At 37.1% G+C, this 21,433-nt stretch overlaps 1 protein-coding gene across 3 annotated transcripts in view; it reads left to right on the top strand.

The window, feature by feature from the left end:
• The window catches only part of LOC119794723 (rho guanine nucleotide exchange factor 7-like), a 44,865-nt gene extending 24,414 nt beyond the window's left edge, over positions 1 to 20,451 (top strand). The window contains exons 6-22 of one of the 3 annotated variants that reach the window (XM_038302388.1): positions 3,091 to 3,170; positions 3,519 to 3,613; positions 3,716 to 3,811; positions 4,740 to 4,862; positions 5,040 to 5,178; positions 5,963 to 6,022; positions 6,114 to 6,260; positions 10,515 to 10,601; positions 10,698 to 10,776; positions 10,854 to 10,993; positions 11,225 to 11,446; positions 11,539 to 11,632; positions 12,744 to 12,833; positions 13,356 to 13,541; positions 17,243 to 17,342; positions 18,369 to 18,423; positions 20,156 to 20,451. In XM_038302388.1, coding sequence (XP_038158316.1) covers positions 3,091 to 3,170; positions 3,519 to 3,613; positions 3,716 to 3,811; positions 4,740 to 4,862; positions 5,040 to 5,178; positions 5,963 to 6,022; positions 6,114 to 6,260; positions 10,515 to 10,601; positions 10,698 to 10,776; positions 10,854 to 10,993; positions 11,225 to 11,446; positions 11,539 to 11,632; positions 12,744 to 12,833; positions 13,356 to 13,541; positions 17,243 to 17,342; positions 18,369 to 18,423; positions 20,156 to 20,278 — 1,916 coding nt within the window. In that variant the 3' untranslated portion in view covers positions 20,279 to 20,451. Of the gene's footprint in view, positions 1 to 3,090; positions 3,171 to 3,518; positions 3,614 to 3,715; positions 3,812 to 4,739; positions 4,863 to 5,039; positions 5,179 to 5,962; positions 6,023 to 6,113; positions 6,261 to 10,514; positions 10,602 to 10,697; positions 10,777 to 10,853; positions 10,994 to 11,224; positions 11,447 to 11,538; positions 11,633 to 12,743; positions 12,834 to 13,355; positions 14,178 to 17,242; positions 17,343 to 18,368; positions 18,424 to 20,155 lie in introns of those variants that run through there. The other 2 variants (XM_038302386.1, XM_038302387.1) reach the window with 2 other exon arrangements.
• The last annotated feature ends 982 nt before the right edge of the window (positions 20,452 to 21,433 follow it).

The following is a 21,433-nucleotide window of genomic DNA, read 5'->3' as shown; positions in this document are numbered from 1 at the left end:
CGTGAAGCTGTCTCTGTCAACAGATGCAGAGTAAAATGAGATGAAAACAAAACGGTTTTCATCTTGTTATTTATTGTTGATATTAAAGTCAAAGACAAGTTAGTTTTTTTTCTCTGAACTCCCTCAAGAGAGCTTTTAATGATTATCTCTTTTGGTATTGAGAACGTAATCTTTACCTTGCATTCTTTGATTGGTTTATGAAGATTATGTTTCTTGTAACTTAAAACCCATAGACTGTAAGAGTTAAATAGCTCATTAATTTGGGACTTTGGAGCTTAACTGCGCAAAGCCTGGGAGTTGGTATTTTGGCACCTCTTTAACAGCTGCTTTACTTGACAGCTGGAGGGGAGGCAGATGGTATCGCCGTGGGCCTTTATGTGAGGTGCGATGGAGCGAAGGTTGTGTTTTGATCTGAAACTGAAACAGAAAGTTAGACATCTCAAAGGTGTGAGAGGGAAACTATCTACGCTGCAGGAGGCTGTTTATACTTGGGGTGGGGCTGTTTAAATAGTTTCATGAACTCCATAGAGTTGGATAAGGACTGATTAAACCCGTAACCATTAAAAGGAATATGCATTTTAACAGTTCAGCGATGCATAAACCACCTACACTGTTACCATGGTTCCAGATATTAATGCAATGTGCAGCTAAGTCTTCCTTCTTTACAGGCAAAAAAATGTCTCTTTTGTTATTTTTCAAGAAAACAAATTTTTTTTTTCTGCTTAGCTGAATCCTTTAAACCAATAGTGTCCAAACTTTTTGTAATATGCAAAAACTGGCAAGTTTAAAATACCCTTGATCTATTAAAAGTAAATCTGTGGGCTTTTTTTATATTTATCTGAACAATGATAAACTATACGGGCTGTTTTTCTTGAAATAAATATGATTGTTGGTCCAAAGTCAAGGGTGTCTCACATTTACTTTATTAAAAAGACTTATTTTATTTTTCTTATAGAAAACAAAAATCTACGCAACAAGTACAGAAAATTGGAGGCTTTGCTGTATTAAGCATAGTCTGATAAATACAAGCCTGCTTGTTTGGCTGAATAAGCCCTGCTGGATATTGTGGTCCTTTTTTATTGGAAGTTAAAGTTACAGCAATAATTATTTTTTATTAAGAAAGACAAACATAGTCTGTAGTACCCATCACAGAGAGCCTAGGTCATGCGCTGACAGACCACCTCTCAAACGGGGTGGCCATTTAGCATCAGAGTCATATGTTATACACACAAACTAATGTCTGGTCATATAAATGTTGATATTGTTGTGATGAAGTCTAACTGAATGTGTTCAGATTATTCAATACATGTCTGCCCACTTGAGACAGAATCAGAAAAAAACTGTTTTGTTAAAAGCTTATAATGATGCACTAAAACCTCTGCTTGAAAACAGCCCAGTTGGACCAGTGAAGCACTTGTCTCTGCTGATGTGCGCTAATTAATGGCTCTTTTTAGAAACTTTATATATAAGCTTGTCAGTTGAATAAGTCTGATAACAAAAGTTTCTCATGCATGTTTTCATTTATTATTGTCTGGTTTAGTCTGCAAGCTTCTCTCATTCTTTAAAAGTCTTCACATTTGTAAAACTTTTGCTCTGTAAGAAATACATCGACACCAAATTGGTACCATTAATAAATTGGTGCTGCAGGCCTTAAAGGGTGATTTTTCCTTCTGGCTCTTTGGCTATAAAAAATAAAGCTACCATATCTGTTCACCACATTCTTGTTGCTAATTGATGCCTTTATGTCCCTTCCAGTTCTAATCAATAAGCTAAACTCTTGTGTGTCTTATTCATCAGTGTGGCTGTGAAAATGTTTATTCTGTTATCATTGTTAATTATTGCTCAAATAAATATAAGCTACTATGATTAATCATGTGATTAGCTCTCATTATAAAGTAGAAAGGAGGTAATTATTAAGTTACCCTGTCTAACTAATTCTGCCTGGTTTACAGTTTTAAATGCATTTTATAGGCTCTGGTTCAAAATGGAAAATACCAGCCCATAAAAAGGAACCTTGCTGTAGTTAAACTGAGCTGCACAATATGTTTGATATATTATTTAGAAAGGACTGCTTGAATCCAATTTTTGAAAGGATGAAATGTCTTGGGTTGCATGCATTCTCACACGTATGGTATATTACAGTTGAATGTGTTCTGTCGTTTCGTAATGCTCACACCTTGTGTCCCATTCAGTTATATCTTTACTAAAGCAGACAGGCAACTAAAAGCATAGTGGTCCATGCAAAGATTGATGAAAAATTAGAATAGACTTTGCAGCAAAGGAAAACCCTGATCTTTGAAAAAAAAAACACTGCAGTCATTACAAAGTGGCATACTCGGATCAAGCGAAAAATGTGCCTAATAAAGAGAAATGTGCAGCTTAGTTACAGAAAATGGAAATAAACTTGCAAATATATGCTGGGCTTTAAAACACAAAACAAAACCAACATTATGGAGCAATAGAAAATGGTGCAAATAGCAGTTTAAATAAATGCATTGATGCATAAAAACAAGAGTAGATAAAAACCTTTGCAGTTAACAAAAAAGCAATGAAGCTTATAAAGGGGTGAGAGACAGAATCTGGGATGCTGAAGTTCTCAGACTACTGGGGAAATTATACAAAGAAAATGAAGGTAAAATATAATTAACTTTGTTACATCGTACAAAATCAGTGTCACTATCAAATATTTTCCACATAAAGGAATTATTTATTCATTATTTAGATTAGGGCCAAACTAGAATTAGACAGACATCAAAACCACAATATGTGATCTAAGATATTCTGCTGAGATTAAAAACACAGTTTGTGATGATTACAGCATTTATTTGTTAAAAAATATAAGAAAAAAACATATTTTTGTATTGTTTAATTCTCTTGGTCTCATTAACTGGATATTGCTCCTAGTCTGTATTGATAGATTCATGAAAATTGACAGAATGTTAGTTTATTGCAGCCGGAAGATGTGAAGAAAGGCATTTTTGTAGTAAAATAACTATTTATTTCCACACGCAGGTAACTAATAATAATAATAACTTCTAATAATACTAATAATAATTTATTTATTTTACTTTCTGGGAACGGATAAACAAGTCTCCCCAAAGTCTGGCACCCTGAAGAGCCCACCGAAAGGCTTCGACACTTCTGTTATTAGCAAGACCTACTATAATCTGGTAAGGATGCCTGTTACACTTGCAAATATTTAACATATAGGTCTATAAAGTTGGGCTAGATGGGTCCTTTGATGTCTGTATGTAACTTTATTACTGGATGTGCTGGAAGGAATGGTTGACAGTCTGATGCAGAGACAAATGCATTGTATTTCTTTTTGATCTGATTAAAACACCTTAGAATGAATATTTCTTTTATTTTCTCATAAGCTCATAATCATTAATATGTCTTCTTTATCCCATAAAATGTACTCTGCAATCTAAAGGATGAGAAGTAGAGGAAACGAGAAGCCAGCTTTAAGATCACCTTTAAACATACCCACCTCCTGTTTGCTCATTTTGTTTCAATAGGTGTTGCAGAACATTTTAGAAACAGAGACGGAGTACTCCAAGGACCTTCAAAGCCTCCTTACGAACTACCTGCGACCCCTTCAAAACATTGACAAGTACGGCTGGATGTAGATAAATCTGTAACCTGCTATCTGGGCAACAGATAAACGACAAACTTCCCCCGACTCACAGTTACTTGCATGATCTCCCTCATTCAGGCTGAGCAGCTCCGATGTGGCTCTGATTCTTGGGAACCTGGAGGAGATCAGCACCTTCCAGCAGATGCTGGTTCAGTCATTGGAGGAGTCTACAAAGTTAGTCCCCCCCCAAACACTAAATATTCACACCGACTGCAACTTATTCAGCCATAAACACACCGACATCTAGTGTTGAACATTACAATATATAGACCGTGTGGAGCTTGGTATTGTAAAGGTTTTGGATTTCAGACATAAAAAAGACTTGCACTAAAAATATGTTTTTTTTTTTTTTGTATTTATCAAATACGGTAAAAGGTTTTGGGTTGGGGTGAGAGCACTACAGATAGTCTGATAGAAGATTTTCTGACTGGATTCTATTTCAAACAGCAGGTCATTAGATCCTGGGAATAAACAGGTATTTGTATGTGTTGTAAAAACAAAGAGATAAATGTAAAAAATACAATCAGGATAATAAGTAAATAAGTACAGTAACAAACAGCTATGCTGCTTGTCCTCCTTATTAACAAGAACACTAGGGTTAGGACTCTATATGCTATATAGTTAAATTAAGACCTTTCAATAGATAAACTTTAAAGTCTGCTGTAAGCTAGTATCAAACACTGACAATGTTATAACAATCAGAGCAGTTGGCAACATAGAAACTGTAATAAAGAAACCACATAAGTACATCAGAACTAATATAAACGGATATAGGGCTTGATTTAACATTTGTCATGCTACATATATTGAGGAGAACAAGTAATGAATAACAGCGCTCTGCATCTTAATACATGGAATAACATGACTAAACTATGTTGAATCAAAATACATATAAACGGAAAAGTAGATACAAAAACGCCAACGCAGCGTCAAACTTACTTGGTGTTCATAAAACCAACACATAAAACTGGAAACTGAGCTGCGCCCCGCATTCACTGTTCAGGCGCTGATCACGTGATGGGGCGTTCAAGTGTTCCGTGGAAATCTCAGCACTCATTAACAGGCTTTCAGACAGTTTGTATGCTTCTGTTTGTTTGCTTAGGCTTCCAGAAAGCCAGCAGCGGGTAGGTAGCTTCTTCCTGAACCTCATGCCACAGATGAAGGCCCTCTACGTCGGTTACTGTTCCAACCATCCCTCTGCTGTCAACGTGCTGACCCAACATAGGTAGGTGGATAAACCAGTTATATTAAAAAGTGAAGCGATACACTACGACTCACTATATAACGGTCAGAAATAGCTCAGAAATCTGGATTGGAGCTGACGCAGATGCAGATGATTAGAGATGCCGGTTCTTTGAGGTTAGGAGCTGACTGTAATTATTATGTGTTTCTTCAATTTCAGTGATATACTGGGGGAGTTTATGGAGGCGCATGGTGCAGTCATCCCAGGGATCCTAACACTTACCACCGGGCTAAGTAAACCATTTATGAGGCTGGACAAATACCCCACCTTACTCAAAGAGCTGGAGAGGCATATGGAGGTGTGTATTATGGCCTGGATTTTGTTGAACCTCTATATTTAGCCTTTTCTTTACCAGGTATTAGGTTGGCCGATTGAAAGAATCTATCTACCATCAACGATAGAATCAGCCTTTCAACTGTCATTTTGTTTTTATGACCTATGGTCCAAAACAAAACAAAATGTAATGCTGTTTTTAATGGTACACACAAACTCCTTCCAGCTGCAGTATATTTTACCCAGTGCCACCGTGCTGCAGTGATTTATCTACTTCAACTTGAGACTGATCCAAACCAGAGAAAAGCTGTTTGCATTTGTGTTTTTCTTTTTTTTTTAAAAAAAAGCCGAACCAGAACCAGAGAGAGGCAGTGTGTTTACTGGATTCTGCATCTGTTAAGTTTTTTTTTTTTTTTTTATCACAGCGAGTACAAAATGAAACAACAAAAAATAAAAGACAATTATCCCCTCCAGTGAAGCTGTGCTCTTTCTATCAAAAAAAAAAAAATCTCCTCCCCAGTTTTTAGTCTGTTCGGTTTTGCACTTTCAGATAAATTAATAACAATAAAAATCTATAGTAATCTTAAACATAGTTAGGAAGCTATTCCCACTGGACAAAATTTATACATTTTTGACAAGAAAAATTGGGTTTTAGCCGTGTACGTATGTACAGGCTAAAACTACTGCTGACAGTATCAGCAGCAGTGCAGAAGAAGCGCTCTGAGGGTTTTGTTTTGTCTTTGCACACAAAAGTCACGTCATTTTTACATATCACCCAACCTTATCAGCTATTCATCTTCTCTTTTTAGGAGAATCATGCTGACCGACCGGATATTCTGAAGTGCATGGCATCTTTCAAGAATCTCTCTGTAAGTTCAGTGCTCTTCTCCTGTCACATGCAGCCTCTAGCTGCAGCTAGATTAAAAGGAAGAAACTTTTTTTTTGTTCCCATTTGTTTAGGCTCAGTGTCAGGAGGTGCGGAAACGAAAGGAGCTTGAGCTGCAGATTCTCACTGAGACCATTCGGCTTTGGGAGGGGGACGACATCAAGACCCTGGGCTCGGTGATATATATGAGCCAGGTCTTGGTCCAGAGTCCAATGTCTGAGGTATCAACAGCATCATATCACACTGACAGAATCCAGTCAACATTATATATCATTGCACACACACACACTGATCCTTATTGATAGTTTAAACCAGTGTTTCCCAACTGGGGGTACTCGTACCCCTAGTGGACTGCGAGAGCATTGCAAGGGGTACATTAAAATATTTTATTTATTAGGAAGTAAAATTAAATATGGCTGGGATCTGTTTTGCTTTCTGAGGACCCAACTGAAAAATTAAACAAGCCTTCTTCAACCAAAATGTAAGTTATTTTTATATGTTTAAAACTAATTAGGTCAGTCTGACGAAAATGTTGCTCTGTATGTTTTTCCCAATTTGCCAAGTTTAAATGTAGGGGAGTTACTCAGAGGAGCTCCAGTTTTATAAATACAGGTTTATAATATGATTTTATTTTGTATTTATTTCAATTTCTTACTAACTTTCAGGCAACATATTTATGTTGTTTTTTTATTTGAGATGAAAAGCATATAATTGGATGGACAGATGGATAGAAAGAGAGAAATAGCAAAGACAAAAACATAAAATAGGATGAAAAACGCAACATTAGATTAAAAAATAATAATGACAGTCATTTAGGGGGCAATAAACTGTCTAATTAAAGCTGGGACAAAAGATCTTCTGTATCTCTCCATTCTGCTTCTCACAGAGATCATTGTCCTAATAGTCTTTATTTCAGTTATCATACGGTCCACTTTTGGACGATCATCAATACTTTTGACTGAGGGGCAGTACTCATTGTACAACAAAATACCCAAAGGGTACACAAGTCAAAAAAGGATGGGAAACTGGTTTAAACCATAATAACATTCCTGCATTTAAAAATCTTGGGTTTTATGTAAAATTCATATTTTCTTTTAAATGTTCTTCATTCATAAGTTTTAATAATTTAAACGAACAGAAATAAAGTCTTTCACTCTGAGCTTCCTTTGAAAAAATACATTTCCAAAAAGGAACATTTTGAATTTATTATGATTTATTGACTAACAACTTTAGAATGCCAATGAAGAAAGTTATGTAATTTCAAAAGAAATGGTTGATACTATTGAAACAACACAACTTAAATAACTTATCATTTTCTATTTTATGTTTAAGAATAGAGGCAAATATTATCAGTATTTCAGGTCTACTTTGGTGATTAATTTTTTTTTTTTCTAAAATTATTTTAACCGACGTTTAAAATCGGCTTTTTTTTTTTTATAAACAAATGGTTATTTAGAAAAATGTGAGCATTGGTTTGTGGTCACACATGGGAGTGGAAATTGGTCTGATTTGTGGGTTTATGCATAGTTGTAATTTCAGTTGTGGATTTATGGTGTAGAAGCAGCCTAGCTTTTGAGAATGACAGCTGAGTAATGTATGTGGCTGCAGAAATATGTAGTTTAGCTGAGGCATAATATATGCGGGCAATAAAATGCTGTGCTGAGGTAACACTGCTTTCAGGCATGAGACATTGAACATCGTCATGTAACATCGCTTGTCCCAGTAAACAAAAAGACATCCTCACCCCCTTCGCAAACACTCTGATGCGCCTTTCCGAAATTGTAGGTGACCACAGACCGTGCTGCAGACAGGAGGTCGGCCTGTTTTGTTTTTATGACCGAAATTGCGGGAAACAACTCGTGAAGTTGGACCAGCTAGAAGATTGAGGCGCGCGAGAACACTGGGACCCTTTTTCCACCTGGATGTGTCCAGGTACATGTCCCTCCGTTGTGGGGCAAAACTCGCCCCCACTTCCTTACCACCTCGGCCACATCTAGACCCACAGCGTATAGCACAGACAACGCTCAAAATTGAGCATAATCCAAAATGTCTGCGTCAAGCTCACTGCGACACACTGCTGCGGGTAGCATAACCAGCCCTTTAGAAGAATGTATAGAAGCCAATTAACCTTACAGTCATGTTTTTGGAATGTGGGAGGAATGCTGTGTGCCTGGAGAGAACCCATGCATGCACAGGGAGAACATGCAATCTCCATGCAGAAAGACCCCGGGCTGGGAATCGAACCCGAAACCTTCTTGCTGCAAGGCAGCAGTGCTACCTCAGCAGTGCAGCTCAAACATGAATTATAAAGCTTAAACTTAATGAAGGCATCTGTCCCTCAAATGTTTTTTCTTGTTTTGGGCATTATTATTTGATCTAAATGACTTCTTATTTATTCTAAAGGTTTGCCTTCTTTCTGGTGTTCAGGTTAGCATATGATTTTGCTGAAGTTAATCTCATGCCATTCCTTTTTGATTGAGCATTGGTTCTCTTTCAGTGTTTTAAAATCTTTAAATCCCATAGAGGTTTGAACCTCCTTCCATTACTGAGTGATGATCTTCTGATCATGTCCTCCTGATTTGATGTTTTTGTTTTGTGTATTTTTCAGATATTTTTTCTTTTTTGTGAGTGTATCGTTTTGTTATATTGCTACAATAATTAATGGTAAATATTGATTTATCTTTAAAACACACAGGGTGTAACTTTTTTTCACATAATTGTCTTCCCTTCCTCGCTCGATCAGCTGAGATGAGATCCTTGCTGAGGAAGAAAAACAATATTAGGGCTGCAACAACGAATCAATAAAATCGATAAAAATCGACTTTTAAAAGCGTTGGCAACGAATTTCATCATCGATTAGTTGTGTCGTGCGATTAATGCGTCATCCGCCGCCGCTGTCATCACATCCACTTGACTGAAGAAGAAAAAATACAGAGCGAGCCAGCGCTGCAGGTGCAGTGTTGCCAACTCAGTGACTTTTCAGACCCCTCCAGCGACTATTTTTCAAAAAAAGCGACTAGCGACAAATCTGGCGACTTTTTACGGTGTCACTGGTGGCTTTTGGAGACTCTTACGTGAAAGCATGTATCATTCCTACTCTCCCGCGGGGCACCTCCCGCAGGAGTCCCTCTCAGCGCTGCAGTCAGAGCAGCAGGATTTTAACCCTCAGCGTCCAGACTGCAAATGAAGCGTGCATGCACCGGGATTGACGGCGCAAATTGATCACGTTAAATAAAATAGACTGCGCTTTGTACAGTGAAAAAAGTCGTAACATGCAACTTTTGTCAAAACAAATTAACATGGCACGGAACCACCATATTTGTTTGGTTTTAAAGTGGGGAAACGTAACGTTGGTTTCTCAGGTAGCTCATCTGATGCTTCCCTTACCGTGTTAGTAGGTTACAGACAGTGATAAGGTTGGCTACTTATTTTACTTTTAATTTCATTTGAATTAGCTTAAGCAGCGTTTATATTTACTTTATAAATAAATTAACTTGCAAATTATGAGGACAAGGCTTTTAAAGTTTAAATCTTCTGGCAAAGATAAAGTAAAGATCCTGCAATTTATGGAAGTGAAGCAGAATAAAATCCGGCAAGATCAGTAATATGCCAATTAATTATATGCCACATTTCCATGTAAATATCTGTCTTTGGAGGATGTGTTTTTTAGCACCCCTAGTTCTCTCATTTTTATTCCAATTACAATTTATACTTTGAATCACAGGGCTATTTTTATCTCTATGGTTCAGTATTTTCTCAAGTAGCAACTTTAACTGCTATACTTTCCTGTCTTAAAACGCAGAACTCTATTAGTCTAAAAAAACCTCATTTGTTGAAATGGGGGGGCCTGTTGTTTGAACCCCTAAGGGGCTTTAAAAAAAAAAAAAGTATTTTTGCGCTTTATGAAACAAAGTACCCTATATTTTGTGGATGTACAGCTACATTTCTCATGTAAGTTTGCATAGTTTTAACACAAACATTTATTTTTCCTATTGCACCAGTGCAGTTAATGAGCAACCTGTACTTGTGTGCTTGTTTGTTCTGTCTAAAATGTTTATTTTGGAATAAAGAGTATAAAATATAAAAAAAATTTTTTGTCCGATTCATCGATTAATCGAAAAAATAATCGGCCGATTCATCGATTTTTAAAATAATCGTTAGTTGCAGCCCTAAACAATATAAAGGCTTAGATGGATAATTATAGCTGCGCTAGGGACCCATGTATGTAGTACCAAGACGGGTTTAAAGTAGATCCATATCCTGAAACTTTCTGTACAGAGTTGGTTTGTTTTCCCTGTTTTTCTGTAGCCCACCTTCCTTTAGCCTTCCAAAAACATATTGATTCTTATTTGGTTCCAGTTCCTTATGATCCTGTGAGGTTTAAGCAACAATAAAATATGCAAAGTTATTTTAAATTTTTTTAAAAACCTCTCCCTAAGATCCTCACGCACCCCCACTTCTCTCTTTATGACCAGGAAAAGAATGAGCGCTACCTCATGCTGTTTCCTCACGTCCTCCTCATGCTGTCTGCTAGTCCCAGGATGAGCGGTTTTATATTTCAGGTCAGACATCCCCGTCTCTGTACATCAGTATAATATAAAGCAACTGACTGGAAATTTATTCCTTTAATCATCTCCTTTTGGCATTTTCCTTTTCAGAGAAAGTTGCCTTTGAACGGCATGATAGTGACCAAACTGGAAGACTGTGAAGCCCATAAAAATGCCTTTGAGCTGAACGGTAAGACGACAGGGAAGAGTAAGAGGTTAATGAACACACAGAAATCCTTTCAAACACGGCCCTCCCTCTGCGTGCAGGCACAATGTTTGACCGTCTCCAGGTGGTGTGCGCAAACCAGCAGGACCTGCAGGACTGGGTGGAGCACCTGACGAGACAGATCAAACACAGCGCCGCCACGGCCCCCAGCCACAAACCGCTCACTGTCCCCTGCCACACGGTCAGCAGCGGATCGTTACACAGCCCGTTGTTTTTTTTTCATAAACTGAACATTTCTGTCTGTTTCACACCTACTGTGATGCTAGTAATCAATACGCTGTTATGGCTTTGCATAATCTGTAACCATAATCTGAAGCCTTACAGTGTTGTATTTTAAAGTATGATTTTATTGCCAAAAAACATTTTTAAAATGATTATTTAATAATAAATAGATTTTATTTCATTTTTTTAGCTTCCATCTCATCCACTCACTCAATCCCGGCACGCTGAGAGCAGAGCGATGACGGTGGCTCCCACCTACCACACCCTGCCTCACCCGTCCTCTCATGGAACATCCCACAGCACAATGACGTGGGGCCCCCTGGAGCCCCCAAACACTCCCAAACCCTGGAGCCTGAGCTGCCTGCGGCCTGCGCCGCCGCTACGGCCCTCTGCTGCACTCTGCTACAAAGAGGCAAGGGACTCTTTTTAAGCTTGACCTTTTTCATTTATCATTTACTTGGAAAATCTTGCTTATAAAACATATTTTCTGCTTCCTGTTTGCAGGATCTTAGTAAAAGTCCTAAAAGTGTGAAGAAACTCCTTCCTAAACGTAAACCTGAGAGAAAACAGTCTGAGGAGGAATTTGCTGTGAGGAAGAGTATGTGTCAATAATCTTTGGACTTTTTTTCTAAACTGTAGACCGAAGTTCAGTGTTGATGCCTCTGTTGTATTATTTTATTTCTATTCTAACTTCATACATAAAAGCAGGGCAAGTTTATTTGTAAAGCATGATTCAGTACAAAGAAAACTTAGAGTGCTTTTAATGAATAAAAAAAAAAGAAAAATAACAGCAAATAAAGTTAAAAAAAAGGTAGTAAAATCAAATAAAACTGTTGGACCAGTACCTCAAACTGATGATACCTCAGTTAACAGTTTAACAGTCAAAGGCAGTTCTAATATATATATATATATATATATATATATATTTTTTAACATTGAAATAATATAACTCAGGCTTTCAGCTCTTTTCCACTGTTCTGATAGTGTATTCCAGATCAGTGGACCGTAGAAACTAAATGCTGCTTATCCATGTTTGGTTCTGGTTCTGGGTGTACAGAGTAAACTGGATCTACAAGACCTGAGTGGTCTGAGAGGTTGATACACTGACAACAAATCTGTTATGTATTGAGGTGGTGATCCATTCAGTGATTTATAGGCAGAAGGATTTTAAAGTCTATTCTCTGAGCTACAGGGATCCAGTGGAAGGATGTCAGAACTGGGCTGATGTGCTCTACTTTCTTAGTTCTAGTGAGAACATGGGTAGCGTTTTGGATCAGCTGCAGCTCTCTGATGGACTTTTTAGGCAAACCTTTGAAGACACTGTTGCAGTGATCAATTCTAAATATAAATGCATGAATACGTTTTTCTAGGTTCTGCTTGGACATTAGACCTTTAATCCTGGAAATGTTCTTTAAGTGATAAAAAGGCTGACTCTTAAGCGTCATTATTACTGTGCTTCTAATTCTCCCAGAAAGTGACAGTCTGACCCCTTGAGAAGTGAATGCGGTCTCTTCTACCCTGTTAGATGAGTTTTTAGTTGTTTGGGTTGAGTTAGAAGCTGCAGGAAAGCAATATGTTGACCAAAAGGTCCTAAAGCAAGAAATCTGAATAAAAAAAAAGTGACAGCACTATTTACTGTTGATTTGTCTTCTATTTTTCATAAACTGTAAATATAGGAGTAAAATAAGTTTTTGCTTTCCCCCTCTGAGGTACGGCTGCTCTGGAAGAGGACGCCCAGATCCTGAAAGTCATCGAAGCATACTGCACCAGCGCCAAAACCAGGCAGACTCTCAACTCCAGTAAGACGAATAGAAATCTAATAAATGTTCATTTAGAGGAGAAATAGAGACTCATTCTGGTGTTTGTTGTGTTAGTATGATCCATATTTCCTTTGTTGCAGTGCAGTCTAATTAAGAACATTATTATGGAGCATTTTTTTTACATTGTTGTTGAAGCTTGATGTATTTTAATGGCATCAGTCAGCCCATAGCTTGGTGAAACATGACCTTTATTCTCTGCCTATCTTTAACGCTGGTATTCTGAGCTGCTCCTTCTAACAATTTCTCCTTTCTTTCTCTTTCCTGCATCCTTCTTTTTGGCTTTTTTTTCCTGATTTATCTTGAGCACCTTTTTCCCATTTTAATGTTTTATTTACCATACCCTGTCATAATTCCCTCCATCTTTACCTTTTGCATCTTTCATTCCTTCTTTTATTTGCCATCTGTTGTGTTTTGCGAACACCGTCCCCATCCCCCTTTTCTTCAACTCCCCGTTTCCTCCCTCCACATTTATTAAAAAAAAAAAAAACCCGGCACCACCAGCCTGGCAGGGCACCGACCTGATGCACAACCACGTGCTCGCCGACATGGATCAGTCCTGCGTGGACTCGCCAGGCCGCCGCAGCAGCGTGTCCCGGCCAGAACTGAGCTCCGACCTGTCGGAGGACTCTGACTACGACTCCATCTGGACCACCCACAGTTACAGGATGGGGTCGGTGCCGCGAAAGAGTTGCATCTCGCACCAGAACTAGAGAATGTACTGCGCCGTCCGGCTGTAACATAATGTAACGTAGAGTGCGCTTACCTCTTAGATGTATTAAAGAAATAGATTTTTTTTAATTTATAAATTTATTTTGTACTTTTATTTGGGTAATTTATTGCTTTAAATTATTTTTCGACAGCTTGCTTGAAGATGTTTTCTGCATTTTCCTGTTGCCTTTCCCTTTTTTGTGCCTCCTCTCTTTCTGTAGATGTCATGCAGTAAGTGTTAGCTATTTATTGTTCATTTATCTTGAATGTGACCACTCTCTTTGTTTAGCCATAAATCGGGTGGACTCTGATTGGAGAGTATGGATGTTTTGCTGAGTAGTTTAGGGGAGGGAGTGACAGTGGACTTATTTTTTTTCCTGTCTGATATTCAGATGCAATTCAAGAATGAGTGTCTTTAATTGATCATATATTTGTTCTTTTTCAGTATGTAGTTTTGGGGTACGTTTGCTCAGAGATAGCACATGCTAAACAGGCACACGTGTTCAGGCACAAATCTCTCTCCTGTCTGCAGAATAAAGCTTGCAAATGCAGATTCTCTGTATTTTACATTAAGTCTTTCATGACCTAATGTTGAATTGACAAAAAAAACCCCACTGCTGTAGGAAAATAACACACTTTGATTAGTGAATCTGTTGCTAAATATAAAGGCCAGTAATTATCATTGCGTTCTTTTATAGCACTTTCCTACAAGGTATTCAGGAATATCCTGAGAGCTAATCTGATTCCTTGAAATCCACAGTTTGAATCAAGATTCTTTAAGTGCAAGAGCAGGTAAGCATTTTGCTGAATTCTTTGATAGACCGTAAAAAATGGGTCCTATTGCAATTGGTCGCTAATTTTAAAATACACAAAATAAAGCTGCAAAGGTGTTCATGGTGCATTGATCCTAAAAATATATTTTTCAAGTCACAACTATCTTCAAAGTATTTTGCTGGGATTTTGTTTACCAAAAATGTAGAAAACTCTTCCTCACTCTTGCATAAATCACATATAAAAAACAAATGGTGAATATCTCCAAATCATTGTCTGTGATCGAACCTGAAATGAGAGCAGTAGTTCTTTGGTAAATTCTTTTATTGTGTTGCAACAAGCACATTTTCTGGAGTAGTAATTTACATTCCAGCAATTTGTTCTGTCTAAATTTTCATCTGATGTCATCAGTAAGCTTTTTTACAATTCAATATTTGTTCTTAGAATGTGTATCGATGGGACTGGATTACATCCCTTAGTGGGTCAACATAAAACAGCTTTAGTTTTCCTTACATTATCGTATTTGTTTCTGGAAATAGCTGTACCTGCTGCGATTATTTACTTCTGAAAAATGCTACCAGTCACTTGATTTGTACGGATAATGGTGGAATTCCACTAAAAATTTTATCCGGCCTGTTGTCCTGTTTGTTTGTTCAGCTAATGCCTATAATGTAATGTTGCTAGAAACAGATTGATTCTGCTAGAAGGGAAGAGTTGGGCTTAAAGCTGCCCTTTTGGAACTAAATCAACCAATATGGATGTAAAGACAAGGTCTGAACAGGATCCTTTCGCTGTTTATTCGACATGTCTTGTAGCAAACTTTATACACGATGGTTAATTGGTTTTAAGCTTCAATACTGGTAGTTTCTTTCTTCCGTAAAAGAAAGTTTATCCGTGTGGAGAGAATTACAGCAAAATTTTCCTCTTGAACAACGAATCTGCTGCTCCTTCAGTATCAACATAAGCTTATCATATTAATTCCTACTGAAATAACAGAAAGTTTGCACTGCAAAAAATGTCCATCTAATCAATTCTTACAATCTGATATCTAGCTAAAAGGTATTTTTTAATCCTCTTTTAAGATTAATATACATAGCAAAAACAGATTGTTAGAAAATTAATATAATTTAGAGAAAATTCTCTAAATTAAGTAAATGGAGTTGCACTTACACTTGGTAAGATGTCTTGAAGTCATGATATATATTCTGAAAACAAGAGATCTTTCTGTACTTGCAGTTTATTGCCCATATTTTATGTAAAATCTTCTCAGAAGAAGATTAATAATCTAACAGAATCCGCTTTTGCTCAGTATATTAATCGCAAAACTGGTTCAGAGACTTTTTAACTAAACAAAGATTTGTTAGATGGACACTAAGTGCAGTTTGCTGTTGTGACGTGAAAAAATAAAAAAGCTTAACTGATGTGAATACTTCCTCAATGCACTTTATTTGAACACCGATTATGGACAGAAATTCATCCTAATATATGATCTTCTCCATCAGAGGGACTAATTTGTTTAGCATGGTATTCAAAGTTTGCAGGAAAATGCATCTGCTCTTTAAACCTACAAGCTCAAGCTGAAAGCTGTGTGTCGATTGTGGGTTAGCTCATCATGGATCCCATCTTTCACTGCTTTTGTTCGAGAATAAAAAATATAAGCCTAACCTGTCAGATCAATTCGCCTGCAGAAATCAGAAAACTGTAGCACCTCATCAGCTCCACCTACAGTTGTTAGCTTGTAAGGCCTCCCATTATTTCTCTCATTAATACCTATTTTTATGAAGAAGTATTTTTCCAGTATCGTTATGAAAAGTACAACATAAGCATCCTTATACAGTGAGCAAAAATAGAATGACACGAGGAAGATATGTGTGTATATAAGGGGTCCATGGTACAGTTGTTCGTATAATTTTGTACAGATATTAGTATTTCTTTTTTTATTATTTATCTGTAGATTTGAAACGGTGTATGTCAATGTTTACAAAATGATCTCTGGAAGAATATTTTTCCCCTTCTGATCGGTTTTATTTGATCTGTGTTAAAGTTTACAACTAATAATGAAATGTTTTAATTATTTTGCACAATCATGTGACTCGCGAAAGGGAGTAACAGGTGTGGACCCAATGAAATTCAGTACTTTTTAGTGTCTACCAAGACTCTTTATGATATAATCTTAAAGATAGAGTTAAGTATTCAGTGTAATTGTAAAGTGAATACTTATTCGTAGTGTAAATGCTCTCCTTCAATGGTTTGATGGCATTGAAGATAGAAAAAAAAAATCAGAACAAACTAGAAATGAAGAAGTTAATTTATTTTAACTTCAGACGGCTGTTAGAGTGGACTTGGCATATAAAGAGCACATTATGTCCCTTTTTGTAAATAGTTGTCTTGCAGCCAAAAAAAGAAATAGCAACAAGAAAAAAAGATCTAAGAATATGGCTGCTCTTCTATCATGTGCTGAACTTTGTGACAGATGTATTCTGTGGTTAATCTAGTCAACCTCTTGGACAGACAGGGTGAAAAACAAACATTGTCTTTAGCCAACATTGTCCTCTGTGTGCTCTAATGTTGCATTAAAGTTCCACCTGACCGTGTCCTTTCTTTTAATGCAGCCTACAGTGTATTTGTTCTACACTACTGAAGTGTTAAAAGTCCCAAATGCTGTATTATCAGTTTTAATAAATCTATCAGTTGATAGAAACTGGCCTTCTGTTGGTTATTAGATCCTTTCTCCTACTTTTCAGGTCTTTTACTTTCCTTACTCTTGTTTTCACATCTTGACTAACGTGCTAGTACCAGCATGCTTCCTGTAACCCCAGCAGAGAGTGGTGCTCCACTGCCACTCGCTGACCAAAACCAGATCAGACAGTGAAGTACCAGTGGTTGTTTCCTTCTCTGTTTTGACCCAGGATCGCGACCCGACACGGGGCTGCATGTGATCATCCCTAGTGACGAGAAAGTTTTTCTAGACGATCCAAATCGCAACGGACAAAGTGCACTGGAAGAAAAGTAAGAGTCACTGCCGGTGGTGATCAGACATTTTTTCTACAGGCACTTTTCCTTGGCATTATATTTATTTATTTTGTTGATTTCACTGATGCATGCTAGCCTTTTCTTTTCTATGTTGGCTCAGTGTTACAAATTACAACTTTAAGAATTTTTAATAACAGAATTTTAGCTTTTTCCCCCCTTTAAATGTAGATTTTCAACAAACTTTTTAAAATTATAGTGCAGCTGGCCATAACCCTCCAATGTACCTCAGGCTTGATGTTTGAACATACTTTCCAGCAGTTTATAGAACCATATTACTGGGTGGTTTCCTGAAATAGTTCAGACCTGAAAGCATAATCTATCAGTTATAAGTCTTTAGGATCTTTGGTTTAATTTGGTTTGTTGCCAAATCGTGTCTAAGTCTCCCCCATCTAGCAGCTGATTAGAGGGAAGACTCGAGCATTTAGAAGTATTCGTCTTCTCAAAACAAACCCCCAGGATAATGCTACCTCCTATATGCTAAACATTTGGATCTCATTTTGACTTTTTGAGCAAATGGGTCAGATATCTGCCCTATATTGATCAGTCTATGAAGGGATCTTTTTTTTTTTTCCATCCAAGGGTATCACTTGAGATTTGTCAGGTTAAAGCTTGATACATGTGAATGCTTTTGAGCATTCTGAGCAGACTAACTTTAATTCTCTTAAAAAGGTTTTAAAGAAAAACTGTTTAGATGAGCTCCATGATAACCAATAGGAGTGGCCTGTTACTAAAAATATACCAGGATATTGTTGATTCAGAAGCTGTATTGTAGAGCTGCATCTGCCTAATATCTTTAGAATATATCAGAAGACATGTTGTATGTAAGATAACCTTACCAAAGTATTTCCCATTGTTGGGCGACTATTTAAAGAAGACCAATATGTGACATTTATGAAGGTGGTGATGTAAATATCTGATCAGTCTGATCAGTTGTGAAACACAGCCTGAATATGACAGATACTGACTTATTTAACGATTCATGTGAATCTGATCTCATTGAAGGAGTCTGGTGGATGTGGTTTACGCCCTACGGGATGAAGTTCAAGAGCTGAAACAGGTAAATGTTGGCAGATGTTTTCAAAGATAATCAGTGAGAGTTTATGTTTAGTCCAGTCCTTTTGCCAGGACTAACCATGAAAATAAAAATGCAGATATAGAGGAGAAAAGCAGACGTCAGACTCGAACGATTTGCAGTGAATAAACTGTATTGTAAAATGGAGAAACCATATGTAAATGGGACAGGTTAGAGGGCACATGGTAGTCTTAAATGAATTAATACATTTGTGTTCTTGAGGACATTTCATATTAGTTTGTAGAAGCTAAAAAGAGAATTGATTAATCGTTGTAATTCTGTTGTAATTTGTGTTGCAATTTTGTGCAAATAGTTTGGAGATTAACTGTCTTAACGTTTCAACATGTCGTCAGATCTGTGCACAATATAATATTGATGAAGACATGAGTTTGGGGCTGAACGAACAGGACAGGTTCGCTTTAGAGCATAAATCTATTGGCCTTTCCATCAAACATCTGTGTCTGACTTCATGCATGTTTTCCTGAAAAAAGACCCCCCATAAACAAACTCCTAAACCTCGGGGGAAGTCTTTCCAGGAGAGCTGAAGTTATTCTAGCTTCTTAAAGACTTAGACAAACTTTATTGTCATTTTGTATGCACAGAGTAAAACAAAATGTCCATGCATACAGCTTTCCCAGCAGTGAAATCATTTCCATATATAAAGTGCAGCAGTGATCATAGGAATATGGTGCAGAATGCAGTAGAAACATTTAAGTGGAGTTCTATTTAAAGGGATTTGAAAACTTTGCATGTAGCGCAAATATGATGTTTACATTGTGATGCAGAGTCTCGATTTGTGAAACAAATTAGTTTCACCAGCTTAACATTCTTATGGTAGTGGGGTAAAAGCTGTTGCATAATCTATTGGTCCTAAATGGAATGCTGTAAAGCCTCTTCCCAGAGGGCAGCAGGGAGAACAGTCCATTGGTGGGGCTGTGAGGGATCATTGATGATGTTAACACGCTCAGGACACAGAGCGCTGGGATGAAATGTCTTTAATGGAGGGAAGAAGAGCCCTGATGATCCTCTGCAGTTCTCACCACTCTTCTCACTTTCTTCTATCTATCCTATTAAGGATAGGATGTCACTGAGGTTAAAGTTAAGTGATCCGAAGTGACCCAAAAAGTTCAACTGCCTTTGAGTTTGTTGGAAAAAAACAAACCATCATATAGAAAACTATTAAAGCACCATAATATCAAGCTCAAAATTGAACAGACTGGCTCCACTTGGATCGCATTATTTTTGTTCAGTGAGTTTTAGATGGTAGATGAAACCTTGTTGGAGCTAAGAGCAAGTGTCTAATATTTATTTCTCTATGCTTTTAATAACATGACGAAAGATTTCTTTTTTCAAAAGAAATGGTTCTTAAGGTCTTTAATGTTCCACAATACTGGTTTATGTGTTTGAACCTTTATATGCTTGAGCAATTCATAAAGCGGAAATAAGCAACTTTGACAAAAAATAAAATCAGTAGTCTGTGATCATTTTGGACAGGAAGTAGAACATATTTAGAAATCAGAGTCTGAAGAACAATGTGATGCTCTACATACCTGACAGATGCTTTGAGACACAACACCCCCTGAGAACAGTAAAAATTATCTGGTTTAGTGAGACCATTTAAAACATTAGTGACCATTCCATAATGAACAATTTTGTTGGTGAAAAATGAGATTTGGTATAGCTTTCCTGTAAGATAAGTGCTTTCTTCTTGTCACAGGACAATAAGAAGATGAAGAGGTCGCTGGAAGAGGAGCAGAGAGCGCGCAGAGATCTGGAGAAAGTCGTACGGAGAGTGCTGAAGAGTATTAACGACCCGGCGTGGGATGAGACTAACCTTTGATCTTCATCGGTCCGATCCATCTGTAGCTTTGGCAAAGAAACAAATGTCAAGTGGACATGATGCAAAATTTATATTGTGCACACTGGTTTAAAAAAGGTACAAGCTTGTTCTGTCAGCAGGATAAAGACTAGATGTAAAAGGTGTTGCAGTCAATGAGGACAGAAATTTGTGTTGACCCTGTAATTACATTCCTTTAAGCAAAAAGAAAGTATTTAGAAAAAAATAATTCTTCCGATTTATCATTTCAAGATCTACCACCAGGATCAACTGGAAAAGAGACTTTTGTTTCCCTCCGTTTGTTTACAGTCTGACAGGACGACCATCATGTGCTACATAAACGGTACTTTAATGGTGTTTATGGTTCCTCAGGCTTTGGACAAGTTTCTACTTAAACAATTCCACTTAATAACCTTTCTAATGTTATTTAATGTTTTATTGAATAATTTTTGCAGGGATCTTTGATACAGCCTAGATCTGTTGTTTTTTATAAGCCTTTACTGATTTTTCTTTTTTATTTCTCATCTGTTGTTTTTGTTGTTTGACCACTTTGCAGTACGGCCTTCTCAGTGAATTGTACAGATATGAAGCTGTTACTGCATGATGTAAATACTGCTAAAACATGAGCCCTTTCCTTTGGAAAATAAATGTTTATCAGAACGAAGTCCTTCTTTTCATGTATATTTCCTTCTGTCCTTCATTCTTTCCTGCGTTTTCTTTTCCTTTTATATCATTCTATATTTCCTTATTGTGGATCCTTCGCTGCAAAAAATTTTGATCTAAAAAAAGGCAGTTTTCTATAAAATAAGTGCACTTTTTTAATTGAGGAGGTAAGTGTGAAACTGCAAATTTAAATAAGAAAACAATTGTATTGTCTTATTTCAGGTGCATATTATCTAATTATTTTAATTATTTTGGCAGATCATCTTATTTACCTGCTTATATTAACCCTCTCAGGCTCAAATTAAGTTGTAGTTGCAGGAAAAATCTGATATTTGGTGAAAATTATCAAATGGGGTAGTAATGTACAATTCAGACTTTTTTTTGAGAGAGACCTTCACATGCAATTAATTCTGGGATGTTGCAGATTTGCAACAGTGGCCCGGAGTGGTAAATTAACACAGAAGACTGAATCTGATATGAAAGTTAACTTTATTT

Source organism: Cyprinodon tularosa, unplaced genomic scaffold, assembly GCF_016077235.1.
Source record: "Cyprinodon tularosa strain WSP-4 unplaced genomic scaffold, ASM1607723v1 ctg49, whole genome shotgun sequence".
In the NCBI taxonomy this organism is placed as follows: domain Eukaryota; kingdom Metazoa; phylum Chordata; class Actinopteri; order Cyprinodontiformes; family Cyprinodontidae; genus Cyprinodon; species Cyprinodon tularosa.
This window is presented reverse-complemented; position numbering and strand designations above follow the sequence as displayed.